Source organism: Mesoplodon mirus (genome assembly GCF_964341445.2).
Source record: "Mesoplodon mirus genome assembly, chromosome: 9".
Lineage (NCBI taxonomy): Eukaryota > Metazoa > Chordata > Mammalia > Artiodactyla > Ziphiidae > Mesoplodon > Mesoplodon mirus.
The window spans coordinates 42,229,732-42,255,238 of NC_138985.1; the positions used below are offsets into that span (position 1 = coordinate 42,229,732).

A 25,507-nucleotide genomic window follows, 5' to 3' on the forward strand; every position below is an offset into this window, starting at 1 on the left:
AATTACTTTGCGATTTATTCATTCTGTTGCATGAATTAATATTTCATTCATTTTCATTGCTGAGTAGTATTCCATTGTATGGATATACCACAATTTATCTGTTGACATAAGTTTGGGTCATTCCAAGTTTTGGGCTATTACAAATAAAGCTACTATAAATACCCACATACAAGACTTTGTGTGGACATATGCTTTCATTTCTCTTGGGTAAAAACATAGAAAAGGAGTGGCTGGATCATAGGTATATGTTTAACTTTTTAAGAAACTGCTAAATGATTTTCTGAAGTGGGATTACTAATTTTTTATTCCCACCAACAAAATGTGGAGTTCTAGATGCTCCACATCATCACCAATACTTGGTACAGTCTTCTTAGATTTAACCATTCTAACAGGTGTATCATGACATCTCGGTTATGATTTAATTTGCATTTCTCTAATGCCTAATGATTTTAGGCATCTTTTTGTGTGCTCATTTCCCATATGCACATCTTCTTTGGCAAAATGTCTATTAAAATCTTCTGCCCATTTTTCAGTTGGGTTATTGGTATTTTTATTACTGTGCTTTGGGAGTTCTTTGTATATTCTGAACACAGTCCTTTATCACATATGTGACTTACAAATATTTTCTTCCAGTTTATGGCCTATGTTTTCATTTCTTAAAAAGTTTTACAGGGAATTCCCTGGCGGTCCAGTGGTTAGGACTCAGCGCTTTCACAGCTGGAGTCCAGGTTCGATCCCTGGTCAGGGAACTAAGATCCAGGTGGTGCAGCCAAAAAAAGGAAGTTTTACAAATAGCAATTTTATGGATTTTGGTGAAGTCTAATTTATCAATTTTTTTCTTTTATGAATTGTGTTTTTGGTGTTTATAGCTAGGAAATCTTTACTTAATTCAAAGTAATAAAGATTTTCTACTGTATTTTCTTATGAAAAGTTTCTAACTTTAGGTTTTTCAGTAAGGTCTGCATTCCATTTATAGTTAATTTTCATCTGTGCTTTAAGGTATGGATTGAGGATGAGTCTTTTGAATAGATATGTAATTCTTTCAGCATCATTTCTTAAAAAGACTATACATTCTCTATTGAACTGCCTTTGCCACTTTTGTCTAAACAGTTGACCATATGTGCGTGGGTCTATTTCTTGACACTTTATTCTGCTCTATTGATCTATTTGTCTATTTTTGTTCCGATAGCACATTATTTTGATTACTATAGCTTTGTATTAAAAATTGGAAGTAGGAATTATAAATCCTACAACTTTGTTCTTTTTAAAAGTTGTTTTACACATTTTATCTTTTTGAATTTCCATCTAGAATCAGTTTGTCAAATTCTACAAAAAAGCCTGCTAAGATGTTTACTGGGATTGCTTTGAACCTATAGACCAATTTGGGGAGAACTGACATCTTAATAACATTGAATCTTTTTATTCACATACATGGTATTTCTCTCAATTTATTTAGGTCTGCTTCCATTTTTCTTAGTAATATTTTATATATTTCAGTGTGAGGGTCTTATAATCTTTATCAAATTTATCCCTAAGTATTTAATATTTTTGATACTACTGTACATGACACTGTTTTGAATTTCATTTTCCTACTTTTTGTTTTTAGATTATAGAATTAGAGTTGGTTTTTATATATTGATCACATATTCTGATCAGTTGTCAGCCAAACTTAATTGTCAGTTGTAGTACCTTTTTTGGTGTGATACCATAGCACCTTTTCTTGTGGATTCCATAGAATGATAATCATGTTGTAATTATGTTGTTTGTGAATAAAGACAGTTTTATATCTTTCTTTTCTATCTGGATGCCTTTTATTTTCTGGCCCTATTGCACAGGCTGGAACTTTCAGTTGAGTAGAAGTGGTGAAAGTGTACATACTTGCCTCATTCCTGATCTTTCACCATTTAGTATATTGTCAGCTGTAGATTTTTGGTTGATTCCCTCTATCAGGTTGAGGGAATTTCTTTAAATTCCTAGTTTCCTGAGAGTTATCAGGAATGGATGGTGCATTTTGCCAAATGAGCTTTTTGCTTTGATTGAGATGATTAGATAGTTTTTTCTTTTATTTTTTTAGTAAGGGAAATTACATTAATTTCTGAACTTTAAACCAAACTTGCACTCCTTGGATAAACCCTACTTGGTGATGATGTATTATTCTTTTCATATATTGTTGGTTAGATTTGCTAAAATTTTGTTAACAATTTTTCCATCTGTGTTCATAAAGGATATTTGTCTATAATTTTCTTTTCTTGTAATAGCTCTAATTTTGATATCAGAGTAATGTTGTGCTCAGAATGGGATCTTCTTCCTCTTCAATTTTCTACTTCATAGAATTCACAAATAAAGCCACCTGGGCCTTCAGTTTTCGTTATGAAAAACGTTTTAACTTCAAAATCAATTTCTTTTTAATTGGTATAAGATTATTCAAGCTATTATTTTATTCTTGAGTAGGCTTTGGTAGTTTGTGTCCTTCAAAGAATTTGTCCATTTCATTGGAGTTGTAGGATTAGTTTCCATAAGATTATTTTATTATTCTTTTAATAGCTGTAGAATCTGTAGTGATATCACCACTCTCATTCTTAATATTGGTAATTTGTGTCTTCTCTCTTTTCATTTGCTCAGTCAGTCCAGAGCTTTTCAGTTTATTGATGTCTCAAAGAAGCAGCTTTGGATTTCATTGATGTTTCTTCTTTATAATTATTTTCTTCCTTCTACTTTCTTAAAGGGGAAGTTTATTCATTTGAGATCTTTCTTTTTAATATAATATAGGTGTTTAGTAATATAAATTTCTTTCTCAGTACCACTTTAAGCTTCATACCACATGTTTTTTTTGTTTTGTTTTGTTTTGTTTTTTTGCAGTTCAGGGGCCTCTCACTGTTGTGGCCTCTCCCATTGAGGAGCACAGGCTCCGGACGCGCAGGCTCAGTGGCCATGGCTCACGGGCCCAGCCGCTCCACGGCATGTGGGATCCTCCTGGACCGGGGCACAAACCCGCATCCCCTTCATCGGCAGGCGGACTCTCAACCACTGTGCCACCAGGGAAGCCCCCATACCACATGTTTTGATTATGTTTGGTTTTTATTTTCATTCAGTTCAAAATACTTTTGAATTTCTCTTTTGATATCTTCTTTGATCGTATATTATTTAGAAGTGAGTTATTTAGCTTCCAAATATTTCAAGATTTCCCAGGCCACTTTTATTCTTGATTTCTGATTTAATTCTATTTTGGTCAGGTAATATACTTTGCATTACTTGAATTTTTTAAAGTTTGTTGAGGCTTGTGTTATGATCTATCTTGGTAAATGTTTCAGGTACATTTGAAAAGAATGTGTATTTTTCTGTTGATAGGTGGCTTCTTGCATAAATGTCTGTTAGTTGGTTGTCAGCTTGGTTGTCAATTTAGTTGACAGTGCTATTAAAGTCATCTATATCCCAGTTGAATTTTTATCTACCTATTCTATCAATATTTAAGAGAGGGTATTAAAATCTGTGAATATAATTGTGAATTTGTCTGTTTCTTTTTTCAGTTCTTGATAGGTTGATCCTTTTATAATTTTCAAATAACCTTCTTTATCCCGGGTAACTTTTTTGCTCTGAAATATACTTTGACTGCCACTAACAGCACAGTCTACCTTCAAGTAATATAATAGTATATACCATTTAAGAACCTTGAATAGAATACTTCCATTTCCAGTCTTTTGGCTATTGTTTTTATACATTTTTACCTTTACTATAAACCCCACACTATAATGCTTTTTTTCTTTAAAGTAGATTATTTAAAAAACATTATTGATACTCTTCATTCCTTTGTATAGATTCAGACTTCCACCTGGTACCATTTTCTTTTGCCTGAAGGACTTCCTTTAACATTTCTTGTAGTCTGCACTACATCTACAGGTGATGAATTGTTTTAGCATTCTTTTACCTAAAAATTCTGCATGTTGCCTTCATTTTTGAAAGGTATTTTTCTGCAGGTAGCATTCTAATTTGAGTTTTTTTCCTTTCATTACTTTAAAGATATTGCTCTATTGTCTTATGGTTTGCATTGTTTCTAATGAGAACTCTGTGATATTTCTTGTTTTTTCCATTATACAAATTGTGATGATTTTCTCTGGATGCTTTATAATTTTTCTCCTCATCACTGTTTTTAAGCAATTTGACTATGGTGTGCCTTGGCATAGTGTTCCTTGTGTTTCTTGCGCTTGGAATCTATTGAGCTTCTTATATCTGTGGGTTTTCAGTTTTCATCAAATTTGGAAAATTTTTTTCATTATTTGTTCAAATGATTTTTGGTTCCCTCTCTCCTTTGGGAACATATAAAATATAGTTATAATAGTTGTTTAATGTTCCTACTATTTCTATCAAGTGTGTCATTTCTGGGTCTATTTCTATTAATTGGTTTTTTTTCTTCATTTTGGGTACTATTTTCCTGCTGTTTTTCTTTTTTAAATTTTATTTATTTATTTATTTATTTATTTATTTATTTATTTATGGCTGTGTTGGGTCTTCATGTCTGTGCGGGGGCTTTCTCTAGTTGTGGCAAGTGGGGGCCACTCTTCATTGCAGTGCGCGGGGCCTCTCACTATCACGGCCTCTCTTGTTGCAGAGCACAGGCTCCAGACGCGCAGGCTCAGTAATTGTGGCTCACGGGCCTAGTTGCTCCGCGGCATGTGGGATCCTCCCAGACCAGGGCTCAAACCCGTGTCCCCTGCATTGGCAGGCAGACTCTCAACCACTGCGCCACCAGGGAAGCCCTCCTGCTGTTTTTCTTGCCTGGAGATTTTTGATTAGATGCCAGACATTGTAAATTTTACTCATTGGTTATTTTTGAATTCTTATATATATTATTGAACCTTGTTCTGGAACACATTTAAATTACTTGGAAACAGTTTGATACTTTGAAATTTGCTGTTGGGCTTTGTTTTCTGGGCTCAGAGCTGAGTTTAGTCTGGGAATAATTTTCCCACTCTGAGTTAATACTTTTCTTAAGATTCAACTCAATTCCCCATAAATTTAGAGATTCCTCACTTTGGTTGGTTTAATAAGAACTATTCCTGGCCCTTTGTGAGCTCCCAGAATTGTTCCTTCTTGTACTTTCCTTTGCCTTTGTCAGTTTTCTCAGTAAATGCACTAATTAGTACTCAGATGAAGAGCCAAGGGAGAACCTCTGCATATTTCTGGAACTCTCTCTCTCTCTCTCTCTCTCTCTGAGGTGCTCTCTTCCCTCTACTTCTTTGCTCTGAAGACTGCCTACTTTGGTCTCTTGGGCTCTGCCTAGGTTCCCATTCCAGCTCTGAGGCTTATAACTTGACAGTAACCTGGGTCAATGATAAGATTCATTTCATTTGTTTCCCTTTCCTCAGGGATCACTGTCTTGTTATGCCTGATGTCCAATGTTAGAAAACTGTTTCACATACTTTTTTCTAGTTTATTAGGTGTGTCAAGCAGGAAGGTAAATCTCGTCCCTGTTAACCTATCTTGGCTGGAAGTAGAAATCTCTAATTTCATCTGGTTTCCACAGCAATTGACATAAATGATCTATTCCTCTTTTTGTAGTACTTTTCTTAGTTGGCTTCTATGATGCCACACAATCTTAGCTTTCCTTTTATTTTCCAGACATTCTTTATGTGTCCTGTTCTGGCTACTGCTTTTCTACCTGAATTTAAATTTTGTAGTTTCCCGGGTCTCAATCTCCTGTCCTAGTTGCTCCTCCATCTATTCTTTATTTCTCCTTAGACTTCTTTAGTCAGGCATATCAGTCCATTTTTTTTCACCACTATCATCTCTTCTCTGCTCTGCTCTCCCTGATCCCACACAGCAGCCACATCAAGCAAATCAGTTCATGCACTCTTCTGAATAAGACCCTCTCATGCAACAGTTTTTTTTTTTAAGTAGATTAAAAAAATTTTTTTAATTTAAGTATAGTTGATTTACAATGTTGTGTTAGTTTCAGGTATACAGCAAAGTGAATCAGTTCTACATATACATATATCTACTCTTTTTTAGATTCTTTTCCTGTATGGGTCATTACAGTTCTTAATCTGTTTGTGTCATGGACCCCTTCAGAAAACTGATGAAGTCTATGGAATCCTTCGTAGAAGAATTTATAACAATGTACCAAATAACACATCTCAAAGAAAGCCAATTATATTGAGATATAATATTCAAAATGTTTAACAAAAAATTTGAAGCTCTGATATAGTTATGTGCTTCATTATTTGGCACATTAAATAACAAGATCTAATAGTGATGAATATAAAGATATTCTGGGGAATTCTCTGGTGGATTAGGGATCTGCGCTTCCACTTCAGGGAGGATGGGTTAGATCCTTGGTTGGGGAACTTAGATCCCACATACTGCATGGCATGGCCAAAAAAAAAAAAAAAAGATATTCTAAGATATCTGTAATTACTATAATGTGATATAAATATTTCTGTGACTTTCATTGGTGACATCACAGGCCCTGGTAATACTAATGTACTCTGTTGTTTATATTCATAATTAAAGTAAATTAAATTTCTATCAAGTATAGGTAGAAAAACTAGTTGTGATTTTTTTTGCCCATTCAGGTTAATTCCTGTGAGTCATGAACCACTGGTTAAAAACCCCCAATGACTTTCTGTTAGAGTAAGAATAGAATCCAAAATTGTTTTTATGTCCTACAAGGTGCTATATGATCTGGTCCCTGAGTATCTCATACACTTCTCTGCCCAGCTCTCTCCTCCTTAGTCACTGTGGCTCCCAATTCCAGGCCCTTATGTTTGCTGATTCCCCTGTTCAAAATAATACCAGCTCTGTCCTGGTTACTGATTTTTTGCTTCTCAAGTCCAAATTCATCCTTTTTTCTGATAAACTTTTCTCTTTTACCAGTTGGTAAGACGTCAAGCTCCGTCAGTAGAGGCTGCTGGAAAGACACTGTAGGAGGGGATTATTCTTCCTGCTCTTACTGGTAGCTTACTGGGAAAGCTCCTGCAGGATGAACTTTTTTCTCTGCTGTTTTGCCTGCACAGTTTTTTCAGAGTTGGGTGCCTGTAGAGTGCAATTTTCTTCTGTGTTTGGCTATCAAGCGCTTTCTCCAGCTCTTGGCTTACGCATTAGAAGTGTAACCATGGGGCCCAGACAGCACAGGCTTATGTTTCAGCCGGGTCGCTGATGTCTGCACCTCTTATACACAGAACTGCACTTGACTCCTGCAGAAGGCAACCTCTCCAGCCCCTGGTTTCAGCAGTGCCCAGTAGCTTCTCCTGGCACCTAGTGGGTTCTGAAGCTCAGAACCTCCCTGTGGAAGGTCTCCCTTGGCACCCTGGAGGACAGATTTCAAGCAATCTCCACCAGTGAGGTAACTGGGCATCTTCTCTGCTATCCAGTGAGCCAAAGCTGTGCCCTTTGCAGTAAGGCCTGTATCTCCTCTTCAGTTTCGGGTAATAATGAGTGCTCTTCCTTGGGTCTCTTTTTACCCCAGGGGTGGTGGTTGGTACTTTTTATTGCGACCTCTGCATTCTTTAGAGTTCTCTTAATTTCCACTAGCCAATTCCTATTACTCCAATTCCCTAATGATTCATTACACTAAACTTTCTCTGTTCAAATCATTGTGTGGTTTCTGTCTCCTGACTCAACCCAGACTAATATAACCTCCCATTAACTATTCTAAAATCCTGCTTCACATTTTTCATTACGCTATTCATTTTTTTTTTTTTTTTTTTTTTTTGCGGTACGCGGGCCTCTCACTGTTGTGGCCTCTCCTGTTGTGGAGCACAGGCTCCGGACACACAGGCTCAGCAACCATGGCTCACGGGCCTAGCCACTCCATGGCATGTGGGATCTTCCCGGACCGGGGCTGAACCTGTGTCCCCTGCATCAGCAGGTGGACTCTCAACCACTGCACCACCAAGGAAGCCCAATTCACAATTTTTGACACCCAATAAAAAATGGCCAGGCATGCAAAAAAGCTAGAAAATACAGCTAATAACAAGGAGAAAAATCAATTAATGGAGACTGCTCCAGAACTAACACAAATGTAAAATTTAGCAGACAAGGACATTAAAGAAATAAATAGCACTGGAAATGGTAAATACATGGGAAATTATATAATTTTTTCCTTATTTAAATCTCTTTAAAAATAATTGATGATTTAAGCAAAAAAAAAAAAAGAAAACAACAGTGAAAACAATGTAGCATTGGGCTTATAATACATGTATAAGTTTATAACACATGTATATTACTATTAGATAATTATAATAATAATAGCTTGAAGGCCAGCAATGGAGGAATGGAAGTATACTAATGTAAGTTTTTTTTACTATATGAGAGGTGATGTAATATCATTTGAAGGTATGAGAGGCCCACATAACGCAAAAAACAAAAACAAAAACAAAAAAAAACTTACAAAAGAGATGAAAAGGAATCATAAAAAGTACTCAGTTAATCCAAGTGAAGGGAGAACATGAGGAAAACAGGAGCAACAGCAGAAAAATAGCAAAGATGATCTATTTAAATTAATTCATATCAATAATCACATTAAATGTAAATGGTCTAAATACTCCAATTAAGTCAAGGATTGTCAGACTGAATACAAAGCCAAGAACCAACTGTATGCCACCTACAAGAAACACATTTTTTTAAATAAAGACACAAATAGGTCTACATTAAAAGGATGGAAAAAGACATACCATGATAACTCTAAGTAAAAGAGAGCTGGGGTGGGCTATATGAGTATCAGAAAAAGAAGACTAAGGAGCAAAGGACATAACCAGAGTAGAGAAGTTTACTTCATAATGATAGAGGGATCAATTCATCAAGAGGACCTGACAATCCTGAATGTTTATGCCCATCATAACAGAGATCCAAAATACATGACACCAAAATGGATACAACTGCAAGGACAAATCCAATCTACAATAATAGTTGGAGAATTCAATATCCCTCTCTCAATAATTTATAGAACAAGTACACAGAGAATCTATAAGGATAAGGAAGACTTGAATAACACTATTAACCAACTCCACATAATTGATATTCATAGAACACTTCACCCAACAACAGCAAATGCACATTATTTCCAAGCCTACATAGAATATTTACCAAGATAGACCATATTCTGTGTCATAAAGCAAGTCTTAATAAATTTTTAAAAATTCAAGTCATACAAAGTATGTTCTCTGACCACAAAATCGTTAAATTAGAATTCAATATAGAAACATCTCTGGAAAATCCCAAAATGCTTGGAAACCAAATAACACTTCTCAAGTAAATGACCTCAGGTTCAACCTAAGAAAACAAAGAGGGAAGAGCAAGTTAAACTTAAAGTAAGCAGAAGAAAGGAAATAATAAAGATCCAAGCAGAAATCAATTATATATAAAGAAGGAAAATAAGCCATAGAGACATCAGTATAACAGAGAGTCCAAAGATAGACCCATACATATGTGGACAAACTGATTTTCTACAAATGTATAAAGGCAGTTCCATGCAGAAAAACAGTCTTTTCAACAAATATTTCTGGAACAACTGCAATGTGCAAACAAAATAAAACAACAACGAAACAAACTTCTCACCATACAAAACACCATGAACAGAAATTAACTCAAAATTTATCATAAACCTAAATGTAAAACTAAAACTATAATACTGCTAGAAGAAAACGTAGGGGAAAATATTTGTGATCTTGGATTTGGCAAAGATTTCTCAAGTAGAACAATAAAAGCTTGATTTATAAAAGAAAAAATGATAAATTGAACTTCTTCAAAATCAAAGACTTCTGTTCTTTGGAAGATCCTCGTAAGAGGATGGAAAGACAAGTCCCAGATGAGAAGAAATATTTTCCAATCAGTTATCTGATAAAATCCTTATATCCAGAATGTAAAGATTATATAAAGAACTCTCAAAACTCAAAGACAAGAAAACAAATGACCAATCAAAAAATGGTATGAGCATAACATGTGAACAGACACTTTAACAGAGAAGAGATATGGATGGTCAATAAGCACATAAAAATGCTCAACATCATTAGTCATAGGGATAACTCAGATTAAAAGAAAAATAAGATACCACTACACATTTCTAAAATCAAAATTCCTGGATATATCAAGTATTGACAAGTATGTGGAGTAGCTGGAATTCTCATATATTATAGGAACGTAAAAGGAAAATAGTTTTGCACTTAATTAAAAAGTTAAACATACTCCTATCATAAGATTCACCCATTCCAATCCTAGGTATTTATCCAAGAGAAATAAAAGCTCATGTCCACAGAAAGACTTACACGTGAATGTTCAGAGCAGCCTTACGTATAATATTTAAAACCTGCAAACAAACCAAATAACTCAAGTGGGCATCAATACCAATAGCTCAAACTGTGGTATATCCATATAATGGAATACCATTCACCAACAAAAAAGGAAGGAACTACTAATACATTCCACAACATGCACGAGTCTCAAAACAATTATGCTTAGTGAAAGAAGCCAGACAGAACAGGATACATACCGTCCGATTCCATTTACATAAAGCTCTAGAAAATACACACTAGTCTATAGTGGCAGTAAACAAATCAGTGACTGTTAAGAGTCAGGGAAGAGACATTGGGAAGGTTGGGATGCAGTGATTACAAAAAGCATGTAAAAATTTTTGGGAGTGATTGGTTGACAAGCTTGACTGTGGTGATGGCTTCACAGGTATACATATATGCCCAAACGTTTCCAATTGTATACTTTAGTATGTGCAGTTTATTGTAAGTCAATGAAACCTCAGAAAAACTGTTAAGAAAAAGAAAGTCAAACAAAAGAAACATCAGTATACAGCAACCCAGCTGGCCATTCTTGAAGTTCTGCAAGAATCCCCAATGAGACTGAGACATTTTAATGAATGTTATGTAAATATAATGAAAATGTGGATTGAGGAGCAACTAACTGCATTGTAGGTACAAAGATTGCTTTTTCTTAACTTCAGCAAGATCTGATAATGGACATGTGTGAGTTTCTATAGATGATATTTATGTGTAACATACTCTGCCATAGAAGAGAGGTCTAAGTACTGCAATGCTTAGTGCTTCCTTTATTTTTCATATTGCCAAATACATAGACATTTTATTGAACTGATGAGTGGATAATACTTGGGGAATGAGTTTTTATTCTTTGCTTTTTGCTTTCCTCAGTCTCTTATTTACTTTTATGTGGTAATTCTAAGCCTTGCTTATATAGAAACATTCTTATGAATGTTATGAAAAATTAGTAAAAAATGTAATTAGCTTTTTCATTTTAGTTTTTTTAAATAAAATTTTTATTTTAGAATAATTTTAGACTTATAAAAAATTGCAAAGATAGTACAATATCCATGTACCCTGCACATAGTATACTCCAGGGTCAACATCTGAGATTTCTATAGTGCTTTTTTTTTTTTTTTTTTTTTTTTTTTTTTGTGGTACGTGGGCCTCTCACTGCTGTGGCCTCTCCCGTTGCGGAGCACAGGCTCCGGATGGGCAGGCTCAGCAGCCATGGCTCACGGGCCCAGCCGCTCCACAGCATGTGAGATCTTCCCGGACCAGGGCACGAACCCCTGTCCCCTGCATCGGCAGGCAGACTCTCAACCACTGCACCACCAGGGAAGCCCCTCTATAGTGCTTTTGTCACAACTAACAAAATAGTATAAAACTAATTATTAACTAGACTCCAAACTTTATTCAGATATCCTTAATTTTTATCTATTATCCTTTTTCTGTTCTAGGATCCTCTCCAGAATATCATATTGCATTTAGTCATCATGTCTCCTTAGGCTCCTCTTGGCTGGGACAATTTTTTAGATAGTTCTTATTTTTGAGGTACTTGACAGATTTGAGGAATACCTGTCACATACTTGATAGAAGGTCCCTCAGTTTGGGTTTGTCTGATGTGCCTAGTTTTTAGGGGTAAGACATTCAGCCTATACTGATTCCCCTTCTCTCATTCAAACTTGAAGTTTGAATTGTATTTTGGGTCTTGCAGACCCTAGGACTTAATTACAGTGCCTTAAAAGAGAATGTTAAGAACACTGTTGTTGAGTGGGAATGCATTAGAAGAACTATCACTGCAAAAGTGAAAACACCCAGACACCCAGGCTCCTGGCCCATATCTCTCCCATTGATTCAATTACATTTCCTTGAGGTTACAAATATTATTTCCTAAAAGCAAACAGAGCTCAAACCTTATTGATGAAGCTATGTTACCAATTAGCTCAATGGTTTTCACAGTACTAGCAAACATTTCTTAAAACAAATTAAGGTATATGAAGTTTAATTTAAAAATATAAAAGGGCACATATAACACATCATACTCAAAGGAGAATGTGGGGAGAGAGAATGCTATAAAATCAAACAATTAGGAGATTGCAACTAGAAAAGGTCGAGAATGGTGTGCAGCCTCTTGTGACAGAATCAGAATCACAAGGTTTTCTGGTGCAGGTTTGTACTATTCTAGCCCTTCTCGTCTTCAAAGAGGGGCTCACAGGCATCTTTATACACATATATCCTCATATTTCTTCACTTATTAGGCATTACACATGGTGCAGGTTTACTTATTTTGCGAAAGTTCATACTGTTGTCTGACACCTGAAAACTGACAATAAGTGATGACCATTTCTACATTTGTGCCTTAGTGTGCATTGATGTTCCCCAGATGGGAACGGCCTGAGCTTACCCATTTGTATCATCTTTATGCTGCCAGGCTCCTGGTCTAAACTACAAACATTTGAATAAAGTCTATATTATGTTACAATTTAATTTGTTATATCATGAATTAGTGTCTGAGTATATGAAATAAATTACAGAAATACCTAATACTTTAAAAGGGAAAAACTGCTCCAAAGGCCTATCAAATGAGCCTACAAGTACCATACACACTTAAAGTACTATAAAGTACACTACAAGAATACAACTTCACTACATCATATGTGTGACCTAAAACTGATATAATAGCCATAGGGAAAAAAATAATTTCCAAACTAATCATTTCAGACTTAAAACAGAGAAGAGATTTTGGAAGCCAAGGCCTCTTAGAAAACTGATCAAAGAAATTAGAGCATATGCTTTGTCTTTCAGCAAGAATTACTGTAAAGATAAGGAAGGTAGTGCAATCCATTCCACTGTTTTCCTCAGATGCCTAGGTGTGATAGATTTTCAATGTCTTTGTTGCTATTATTTCTTCTAGAAAGTACCAATTTGAAAGGATTTCCTAGTATCTCCTCTCCTCCTTCACAGTTTATACAAAGCTAAAAGCCAAGCAATTAGTTATATGACCAAAGAAAGGTCAACAGGAAGATCTCTACTTGACACTGCTGGCATTTTCAGATTACTTCACAATTCCATGCACAACCATAAATCATCAGGTAATTAGCTTGGATTTTGAAATAGAGGGTGCTTTAAAACATTCCTCCCAGAATTGCTAGGGCAGAGATAAGGGCCTGAGGAGACCAGCTAGCTTCTCACCATTGGTGGCCATGGGCTTTGAATAAGTGTGGGCAACAGGAAAAGAAAGGAGAACAATGCAAAGCTGTGAGCATTTGAGAGGGCCTGCATTTGACTGCTGGGTCAGTTAACAGGGGTAATATACTCTCTGGAGAAGCCTGGAAACACAGAGTTCTAGTGTCTCACAGAAAGTATGAGGTGGGAAACCTATGGGACCACAAGTTCCCACTGACTGCCTCCTAGAAGTTTGCCTCAGGTGGACTTGGGGCCCACTGATAACATTTGCTCCATGATGCAGTCCTATGGTCTTCAAACTCTTTTTTTTTAAGATGAAAAATCCTTTCATCAAATGAAAGCACATGTGGAAACTTGATATATGTAAATAAACCATACAGGTTAATGAGTAACTCCTCTATATGAATTGTCGATGGCAGGGGTGGGGAGAGGTGCAGCCCTACCTGCTCATCTACCTCACCTCTTCACCTTCTTTCATACCTCAAGAGGCTCCTGGAAAACGCTAGTACCCAATACTTCAAAAATACAGTCTGACAAACCTCTCACTACTCTTTAACAAATTTCCACATCTTTTTTTTTTTTTTTTTTTTTTTTGCGGTATGCGGGCCTCTCACTGTTGTGGCCTCCCCCGTTGCGGAGCACAGGCTCCGGACGCGCAGGCCCAGCGGCCATGGCTCACGGGCCCAGCCGCTCCGCGGCATATGGGATCCTCCCAGACCGGGGCACGAACCCGTATCCCCTGCATCGGCAGGCGGACTCTCAACCACTGCGCCACCAGGGAGGCCCTAACAAATTTCCACATCTTTTAGCTACCAAATTTTAACTGATCATCTGCTATAAGAAAGTCTCTATGGTAGCTATATGGGAAATACAGGATTTTGGGTGTCTTAACTACATCATTATGATGTTGAAAGCCAATTGGCTTGGCATTCTTCTGGGTCAATATTGGTACCGAAGCTGAACAATATGGAATTACTGTCACATCACTATGCCTGTCTGAGAATGCTTTCTCTTTTGTAAAACGTGGTGACAAAAAGAAAAATTTCAGGCACTTAGAAGCTATATTTAAAAAGGGACTCACTTCCTCACCAATCTCTTCCTTTCAACTTGCATGTGAATATGTATGCATGCTTAGGTTAAGACCCTTTAGAAAAGAAAACATACAAAATCTAAACTCTTTTCTGAGTTGAAGCCATGTGTACTACCTAATTAGGAACTTGGAATAGTACACTATAGTGCAATGTTTTCTTTTTATAGCCTAGAATCTCTTCATTCTCACTTCTAAATAACTTAACAAACAACTGAAGATAATAAAATTATTTATAGTCACTTAATACCATTTTCCTTCTCTTTATTAACAAGCTACTATTTGTGGAGAAGTTTACAACAAAAAGTAAATGATGAAGTAAACAGTGAATAAAAAAACACCACAATAATTAGCTCATCTTTCTTCTAGGAGGCAATACTGTCTTACCTAGCTCAGAGTGCTGACCAATAAACAACACATTAAAGATGTCTTATTTGGTAAGAGTTAGGAAAATCAATATTTTATATAGGAGTTTTCCTTATTTGTGGGGGAGGACAAAGCTTAGGAATAATTTAAATTCACAGAAATCACTAAGATAAGTATCCATATCATGGGAAAATACCTTGCTGTATATTTTTTAGTTTTTTTCCTATGTTTTTTAAAGACTTTGAAATGTCCTGCTAAGTAATAATGATTTAAATTCATTTGTGGAAGAAAAATTTACTAGCTATATATACAATAGGGTCAAAATAAGCAGCTTAAGGGGACAAAACCAAGTCTATTACAGTCCTACATAGCAGCTTCAATTTGGGGTACAGTTAGAGTTTCTTTTCTAAGAAGGCAGTGTGGTTTTGTATAGAAAATAGTTTTTTTTTTAAATGCTGGTAAAGTATAGATAACATGAAATTTACCATTCTAGCCATTAAAACTATTTTTTATTGACATAAGTGACTTACAATATTATATTAGTTTCAGTTGTACAACATAGTGATTCAATATTTTTATAGATTATACTCCATATAAAGTTATTATAAAATATTGGCTGTATTTGCTGTGCTGTCATTCTAATCATTTTTTTTTTTTTGCGGTACGCAGGCCTCTCACTGTTGTGGCCTCTCCCGCTGCGGAGCACAGGCTCCGGATGCGTAGGCTCAGCGGCCATGGCTCACGGGCCCAGGCGCTCCGCAGCACGTGGGATCTTCCCGGACCGGGGCACGAACCCGTGTCCCCTGCATCGGCAGGTGGACTCTCAACCACTGCACCACCAGGGAAGCCCCATTCTAATCATTTTTAAGGGTAGGGTCCTCCTGGATCTGAGAGGTCAATTCCTTCTGTGTCACTATCCTTTTATGCTCAGGCTTAGATCATTCTTTTTTTGTGTGGTAAAATAACATAACATAAAATTTTAAAGCAATTTTAACATTTTTAAGTGTACTTTAGTGGTTTCAAGTATATTCACATTGTTGTGTAACCATCACCACTCTCCATCTCCAGAACTTTTTCTTCATCCTATACTGAAACTCTGTACCCTTTAAACCATAACTCCTGATTCTCCCTTCCCTTAGCCCCTGGTAACCTCTATTCTTTCTGTCTATGAATCTTACTATTCTAGGTATCTCATATAAGTGAAATCATACAATATTTGTCTTTTTGTGTCTGTCTTATTTCAGTTAGCATTGTCTTCTAGGGTCATCCATGTTGTAGCATGCATCAGAACTTCCTTCCGTTTTAAGACAGTACTTTTCCATTGTATGTACATACCACATTTTGTTCATCCATTCATCTGTCAATGGACATTTGCCTTGTTTCTACCTTTCAGCTATTGTGAATGATGCTACTGTGAACATTGGTATACACGTATCTGTTTGAGTCTCTCCTTTCAATTTTTTTGGTTACATGTCCAGAAGTGGAGTTGCTGGGTCATATAAGTAAGTCTATAAGAGGCTAGTTTAAGAGCGATCTGGTTTCAAATTTAGCTTCAAACCCTAGCAGGTGTATAATCTTGAGGCAATATACCATGGTGGTTATATGAATGAGCTAGAGGGCTGACTGTCTGGGTCCAGGTTCTGACTTCATTGCTTCCTAGCTACTACTCAATCTCCGTGCTTCAGTTTGCACATCTGTAAAATAGGAGAATAAATGTACGAATCGCATTGGGTTCTTGTAAGGATTAGTTATTATTGTCCATTTGTTCCTTTATTACACCTAAAATAATGACTTATGAATGGCTTCAGGGGGTCTGTGAACCCCTCAATATTATATATAAATCTTTCTGTACCAGTGCACTTTTAAATTTTTCAGAAGAGTTACAGTGGTTTATTTTTCCCTTTCTTAGTCAGATTCTCAATGGGACCCTGATCTATCAAAGGGGGAGAAGCACTATCCTAAAAGAAGTTAGTGGCCTATAATTTAACACCAAGCCTTGTAAATGTGAGCTTGATTAAGCAAGCTTGTAAAATGTCCCATGATGCTTTTGGGATGAGGTATTCTCTGTGTTGCCTTTGTTCTCCTGGCTAAATTTCAGCCAAGGAAATCCCCTTGCAGCAATCCCCTTTCTGTTCCCAGCTATTATAGTATTGCTACAAATGGTTAAAAAAAAAAAAGAAAAGAAAAAGAAAAAATCTAAAAAAGTCCCAATTCTATATATAAAGAGAAAGTAAGATATCTGACAGACACACCAAAACATGTGTGAGTGTGTGTGTGTGTATGTGTAATAATTAACCTAACTTCAGTTTTGGATAACCACTTCTTGGGCTTAATATAATAAGGTAACCCACAGCTTAATGTAATATACCAATTTACTTATTAATTCTCCAAGTAGTATAAACATAATGTAAGGCGCCTCAGAGGAAGACAAACAATGCATCACATGAGAAAGAGAAGTGATGATAAAGAAAAGCCTATGAGGGCTGCAACAAAGCAGCTCAGTCTCTTCAAAGAATAAAGCTGTGATGGAAACCCATTTTCATAATTAGCAAAGGGTCTTTTTTTTTTTTTTTTTTTTTTTGTAGTACGCGGGCCTCTCACTGTTGTGGCCTCTCCCGTTGCGGAGCACAGGCTCCGGACGCGCAGGCTCAGCGGCCATGGCTCACGGGCCCAGCCGCTCCGCGCGGCATGTGGGATCCTCCCCAACTGAGGAACGAACCCGGGGCCCCTGCATCGGCAGGCGGACTCTCAACCACTGCGCCACCAGGGAAGCCCGCAAAGGGTCTTTTTAAAGGTCCTCCATTAATGTGGTGTAGCTGAAGCTCCCTTAATAATAATTATTCCTTAGATTTGCATACTACTTTTAACATTTCAAAGAGCTTTTACAGGCTTTATCCTAAAGTCAGTGTGGGCTTCCTCTGCTTCCCCAGGGGCCTGCAGGTGTTCACTGCCATGACTCCTCATGGTAGGATAACCTGGAAGCCTGCTGCATTGGCATGCTGGGTCTAAACAAGTAGCAGAGTGGAACTCCATAGCTTGCAGTATAGATCTTTATCCACTAATCCTAAGTCCTCCTTTTTTTTTTTTTTGCGATACGTGGGCCTCTCACCGTTGTGGCCTCTGCCGTTGCGGAGCACAAGCTCCGGACGCGCAGGCTCAGCGGCCATGGCTCACGGGCCCAGCCGCTCCGCGGCATGTGGGATCTTCCCGGACCGGGGCACGAACCCGCGTTCCCTGCATCGGCAGGCGGACTCTCAACCACTGCGCCACCAGGGAAGCCCCTAAGTCCTCCTCTTGAACAAGATTAGTGAAGCAAAACTAGATTGCAGCAAGCCTAAACTAAGAAGTCAGAAAAGAGCACTTCAGGCCTTGGAACTATTCTGTATCACACTCATCCAGATACTATTCACCAAATATTTATTGGCTGTCTAATAGTGGCCAGGCATTGTTCTAACGCTGGGTATGCTGCAGTTAACCAATTAATGCCTTTGACAACAAAGAGTAGATATTCCAGTGGAGGAAGGGAGATAACAAAATAAACAAATACATATATAGTATGTTAGCTGATGAAAAGTGTTATGGTATGTTTAAGGGGCAGCCAATGTGGGGTAGAGTGGTAGGGTGTCAGGTTCCAGGAGGATCTTGGTGCTCAACTCCATAGAACCTTGTAGCTACTGTAAGGAATTTGGTTTTTACTTAGAGTAAGAAGTGAGTTAAAGAGCCATTGAAGGATTTGAAGCAGAAGCACGACATGATCAAATTTACATTTTAATAACGTCGTCTGGCTGCGGTGTTGAGAACAGATTGAAGTGGGCATGAGAGACAGCTATTGCAATAATCCAAGTGAGAACAAGAGTGATATTTCCCTCATGCCCCTTTTCAATCAAAACCCACCCCCTGCCCCAGTAAACTATTGATCTGATTTTTTTTTTTATCACTATAGATTAGTTCTACTGGTTCTAGAGTTTCATATAAAAGGAAGACAATGAGGTAATGGAGAGGAGGGGCTGGGAGGATAACTGAAGGCTGGCTGTGGAGGGAGGCGGATGCAGCATTCACCAGTAAGAAATAATACATTTTATTGTTCCCTCTTTGTTGGTTAGTGGTTTACATGGTATTTTGAGCTATAAAAAAATCTGTTAACTGCTGTGGGTTAGGCCATGTCATGCCACAGAGTCTGAGAGTTCTTAGACAGATGAGCAGAAACAAGACCTGTTGAATGCCCTACCCTCCTTAGGTGGGGACCTCTTTAAAGACTTGGTTCTGCAGCCACCATCTGTGTAGTGGGTGTACAGGACTCTCATGACACTAGAGTGTTCATTTACTTGCCTGTATTTTAGCTCTCCTCTTCACCACAAGTCAATTATACACTGAAGCATATGTATTTCATGAGTTTACTACACTACTTGTCACCTCATTTGCTACCATTTACCCTCACTCCATAAAAGATCAGCAAAGTCTATTTAAAGCAGTTTCACACCCATACATCTCTACAATGTTGATTTAATTACCCCCTTTAAAAACTGGAAAACAATAACATAATTGAATTTTTTTTTTTTTTTTTTTTTTTTGCGGTACGCGGGCCTCTCACTGCTGTGGCCTCTCCCGTTGCGGAGCACAGGCTCCGGACGCACAGGCCCAGCGGCCATGGCTCACGGGCCCAGCCGCTCCGCGGCACGTGGGATCCTCCCAGACCGGGGCACGAACCCGTTTCCCCTGCATCGGCAGGCGGACTCTCAACCACTGCGCCACCAGGGAGGCCCAACATAATTGAATTTTAAAAATATATACTTGGAATAATAGTTTACAAACATTTTGTAATCTTCTTTTTTCACTTATGATATAGATTTCATTTCAACCAGTAGGAAAAAAATATTTTTAGTTTATCATGTCACTAAGCAACTGTTTATTTTAAAAGTCTGAACAAGTTTTGATTGCCTGAAGTGATTAACATATTGGATGAAAAGACAATGGGTACAACATTTAACCTCTAAACAACTTCACAGCCTATTACAGTATTTTAAAAAAATCTTATGTATATCAATTATATCTCAATAAAACTAGAAAAACTGTAATTTGAGATGGTTAAGTGTAATCATTTTTCAGTACATTCAAGCCCTAAGTAACTAAACATCACCGTTAATAAACACAGTTTGAGTGTATTCTATAAATAGAGCCCTGTCCTAGTTACTAAGTATAAAAAAATGAATAAAGTATGAGACATGCTTTTGAGGGAATCATCGTTTCTTCTTCACCAAAATGAACCAAATTGGCAAAGTGTCCACAATGAACATGGATTTTCATATCACTTGCTTATTTTATGAAAATAAGAAATATCATGAGCAACATGTGGCACTCTCATCATTTGAGATGGAAACAACAGTAAAAACTTATAAAATCTGATCTGCAAGTTGGTAATAGTAACTAATAGATTTTTCAATAAGCAGTGGGCACTCTGGCTGCCAGTATCCATTTCTGGTCACACAAAATCAGTGTTTAAAAAGAAAAGCCTGTAATTTTCTTAGAGAGAAAAACACAACCCATTTTCAGACAAGAACAAAGTAAAAAGTTCCATTAAGCCTTCTGAAGACTTTGAAGGTTATGATTTGAAAGAGTGTTCGGCCACTGAAAAAAGTATTCTGTGGCTTTTCATATCACCACCACTAACTACCCTCCCTGATGCAGTGCAATATGGTAATGGGTCAACTCTGCATCGTGGCCATGAAGCATGTGCAACAGCTTGCAATGAGCAGGAAGTCAGTGTGAAGGCCCCAGGGCTGTTGAAGGAGGATGGTTCAAGGTCAAGGCAAACCACACTGTATGCTTCTCCACTTGAAGTGAAATTAAGTTAAAATGAGTACTCTGGGGTTGCCCAAAGAGGAAAAAATGGCCAGAGAAGAAAATCCCACGGGTGTATATGGAAGAGACAAAGGGTGGATGCGATTATAGTTGTGATAGTGGTAGGGGTGTGGAATTACTGGGGACGTGGAAAGTGCAGAACTGTTGGAATGGAGGTATATATGGGATGCTTGCTTGGATATGAGCCTCATATATATTTTTAACACTAAGTATAGCATCTTGTTCTTTTCTCCAAATCACTGCATCCGTACCTTAAGGAGGGCTGTGAAATTAATAAATAATCTGCTATGGAGCCATACTTTCTTGTATTTAAAAATAATGCTGAACCAGGAATATGAAAATAATAAATGAATCTTCTCACTTACCTTCTCCAGTGCGGCTTGAACCACTGATTTGCTTTCTGTATCTAGGGCAGAAGTAGCCTCATCTAAGATCAGAATCTTCGGGTTTCGAACTAAAGCTCGAGCCATTGCGATTCTCTGTTTCTGTTCTCCACTCATTCGAGCTCCTTTTTCCCCTACCAAGGTATTAAATTTCTAATGAAAAATAGGAAAGAAAACAGAAACAGAAGGCAGCATGGTTAGATGATTAGAACAGGAAATGGCAATCACAGTTGTGTTTTAATGCCAGCTTAATCTCTACTTCAGCCTGGCTGGTATTGACTTATGATTTGTTCTTTGTAAAAACAAACAACTATTTTAAAAGAGTGTAGTGACGAGAAGCCCTAAGAAAAATTTGGCTAGGACTAAAAGACATGAGAACATAGGATAATCAATGATTTTAAGGAAGATTAATAATAATCTGAACTGATTTTCAAAGTTTTAAAGACATTTTTAGAATGCACTGGTATCTTTAAAATAAACACTATCTGGACTCTGTTGAATTGATCTAATTGTTTTTCTTTCACCAATACTGTACTGCCTTGATTACTGTAGCTTTATAATAAGTCTGGGAAAGTTGGATAGTGTAGTCTTTTAACTTTGTTCTTCTTCAACACCATGTTGGCTATTCTTTGTCTTTTGCCTTTCCACATAAACTTGAGAATCAGTTTGTTGATATCCACAAAATAACTTGCTGGGATTTCTATTGAGATTGCATAGAATCTATAGATCAAGTTGGAAGAACTGACGTTTTGACAATATTGAGCCTTCCTTTCCATGAATATGGACTATCTCTCCATTTATTTAATTCTTTGATTTTATTTGTCAGAGTTTTGTAGTTTTCTTTATATAAATCATGTATGTATCTTGTTAGATTTATACCTAAGTATTTCATTTCTTGGAGTCCTAATATAAATGGTATTGTGTTTTTAATGTCCAATTCTACTTGTTCCTTGTTGGTATATAGAAAAGTGACTTTTGTATATTGATCTTGTATCCTGCAGCCTTGATATAATTTAATTGTGTACTTTTTTGGTCTGTTTTCTTTTATCTAGCATAATATTTTTGAGATTCATCCATGTTGTGTGTATCAGTAATTCACTCCTATTTATTCACAATGTGCATCTATCTTGGGTTGCCAGATTTAGCAAAAACAAAAACACACCAAGAACCATGGAGCTCAGTTAATTTTGATTTTCAGGTAAACAATGGAATACTTTTTTAGTATATTTCATATAATACTTGGGATATACTAAAAATTATTGTTTATCTGAGATTCAAATTTTACTGAAAATTCTGTATTTCATCTGGCAACAACATATAAATCGCAATTTGTTTATACAGTCAGCTGCTGATGAACATTTGGGTTATTTCCACTTTTTGAATATTATGAATAAAGCTGTTATGAACATTCATGTACATGACATTCTTGTAGTCATATTTTCATTTCTTTTGGAAAAATATGTAGGAATAGAATGCTGAGTCATAAGTGTTATGTTTAACATTATAGTAAACTGTCAAATTTCTTTCTAAAACGATTGTACCAATTTCACTTTATTCAGAATGAAAGAGAGATCCAATTGCTTTATATCCTAACCAGAAGTTATCATTGTTATTCCTTTTAATTCTGGCCATTCTACTGAATGTGAAATTATCTCATTGTGGTTTTACTTAGGATTTCCCTGGTGACTAATAATGTTGAATATTTTTCATGTATATTTTCTCATTTGATTATTTCTTGGTGAAATGTCTGTTCAAGCTTTTTTCCAGTTTTTATTTTATTTTAGCTTTTGGTCTAATTACCATTTTGCAAAGTTCTTTATATATTCTGGGTGCATATCCTTTGTCAGGTCTGTGAATTGGATATTTTCTTTCACTCTGTGTCTTGCCTTTTTATTTTCTAAATGGTGTCTTTTAAAAGGTTTTAATTTCAATAAAGCCCAGTTTATCATTTTTTTAAATAGTAAGTGCTTTCCCAGAAATTTTTGCCTAGCTTAAGGTCACAAAGATTTTCTCCTAAGTTTTTATTTCTGAAGTTTTATGGCTTAAGTTTTTACATTTGGTCTAAGATTCATGGCAAATTATACATGTATATAGTATGAGGTAAGGGCCACATTTCTTTTTTTTTTCTTTTTCCCATATGGATATCCAATTTTTCCAACACCATTTGTTGAAAAGACTTTCCTTTCTCCCACTGACTTACATTGACCTTGTCAAAAATCAATTGACTAGGTATGTGTGAGTCTATTTCTAGACTCTCTATTGTGTTCTGCTGACCTACAAGTCCATTGTTATGTCATTACTACTGTCTTTTTTTTTTTTTTTTTTTTTTTTTACCACTGTCTTAATTGCTTTCTTAAAATTAGCTATTGTAGGTCTTCCAGCTTTGTTGTTCTTTTATCAAAATTGTTTTGACTATTCTTGGTCCTTTAAATTTTCAAATAAATGTTGTAATCAGCATGTTGATTTCTGCACATGCAAGAAGACTGCTGGGATTTTGATTGAAATAGCATTAAATTTATAGATCGATTTGGGGAGAATCCATACCTTTAAAAATATTCAATCTCTAAATCAACGAATAAGGTACATCCTATTTATTTAGGTATTCTTTATTTTTTATTTTCTTAACATCTTTATTGGAGTATAATTGTTTTACAATGGTGTGTTAGTTTCTGCTTTATAACAAAGTGAATCAGTTATACATATACATATGTTCCCATATCTCTTCCCTCATGCGTCTCCCTCCCTCCCACCCTCCCTATCCCACCCCTCTAGGTGGTCACAAAGCACCCAGCTGATCTCCCTGTGCTATGCGGCTGCTTCCCACTAGCTATCTATTTTACGTTTGGTAGTGTATATATGTCTATGCCACTCTCTCACTTTGTCACAGCTTACCCTTCCCCCTCCCCATATCCTCAAGTCCATTCTCTAGTAGGTCTGCATCTTTATTCCCGTCTTGCCCCTAGGTTCTTCATGAGCATTTTTTTTTTTTGGTTCCATATATATGTGTTAGTATACGGGTGTATGGTATTTGTTTTTCTCTTTCTGACTTACTTCACTCTGTAGGACAGACTCTAGGTCCATCCACCTCCCTACAAATAACTCAATTTCGTTTCTTTTTATGGCTGAGTAATATTCCATTGTATATTATGTGCCACATCTTCTTTATCCATTCATCTGTCGATAGACACTTAGGTTGCTTCCACGTCCTGGCTATTGTAAATAGAGCTGCAAGGAACATTTTGGTACATGTCTCTTTTTGAATTATGGTTTTCTCAGGGTATATGCCCAGTAGTGGGATTGCTGGGTCGTATGGTAGTTCTACTTTTAGTTTTTTAAGGAACCTCCATACTGTTCTCCATAGTGTCTGTACCAATTTACATTCCCACCAACAGTGAAAGAGGGTTCCCTTTTCTCCACACCGTCTGCAGCATTTAATGTTTGTAGATTTTTCTTCCTTTTCTTCCTTCTCCCTTTTTTTCTTGATGAGTCTGGCTAATGGTTTATCAACTTTGTTTATCTTCTCAAAGAACCAGCTTTTAGTTTTATTAATCTTTGCTATTGTTTCCTTCATTTCTTTTTCATTTATTTCTGATCTGATCTTTATGATTTCTTTCCTTCTCCTAACTTTGGGGTTTTTTTGTTCTTTCTCTAATTGCTTTAGGTGTAAGGTTAGTTTGTTTATTTGAGATGTTTCTTGTTTCTTGAGGTAGGATTGTATTGCTATAAACTTCCCTCTTAGAACTGCTCTGCTGCATCCCATGGGTTTTGGGTCATCCTGTTTTCATTGTCATTTGTTTCTAGGTAGTTTTTGATTTCCTCTTTGATTTCTTCAGGGATCTCTTGTTTATTAAGTAGTGTATTGTTTAGCCTCTGTGTGTTTGTATTTTTTACAGATTTTTTCCTGTAATTGATATCTAGTCTCATAGCATTGTGGTCAGAAAAGATACTTGATATGCTTTCAATTTTCTTAATTTTACCAAGGCTTGATTTGTGACCCAAGTTATGATCTATCCTGGAGAATGCTCCATGAGCACTTAAGAAGAGAGTGTATCCTGTTGTTTTTGGATGGAATGTCCTATAAATATCAATTAAGTCCATCTTGTTTAATGTATCATTTAAAGCTTGTGTTTCCTTATTTATTTTCATTTTGGATGATCTGTCCATTGGTGAAAGTGGAGTTGTTCAAGTCCCCTACTATGATTGTGTTACTGTCCATTTCCCCTTTTATGGCTGTTAACATTTGCCTTATATATTGAGGTACTCTTATGTTGGGTGCATAAATATTTACAATTGCTATGTCTTCTTCTTGGATTGATCCCTTGATCATTATGTAGTGTTCTTCTTTGTCTCTTGTAATAGTCTTT

The 25,507-nt window shown here is 36.6% G+C and overlaps 1 protein-coding gene across 1 annotated transcript in view; it reads right to left on the reverse strand.

Moving 5' to 3' along the window:
- The window catches only part of ABCB5 (ATP binding cassette subfamily B member 5), a gene marked incomplete at both ends in the record, with an annotated part of 106,841 nt that overhangs the window by 47,074 nt on the left and 34,260 nt on the right, over positions 1 to 25,507 (reverse strand). The window contains 1 exon segment of the mRNA XM_082632971.1: positions 21,126 to 21,296. Coding sequence (XP_082489097.1) covers positions 21,126 to 21,296 — 171 coding nt within the window.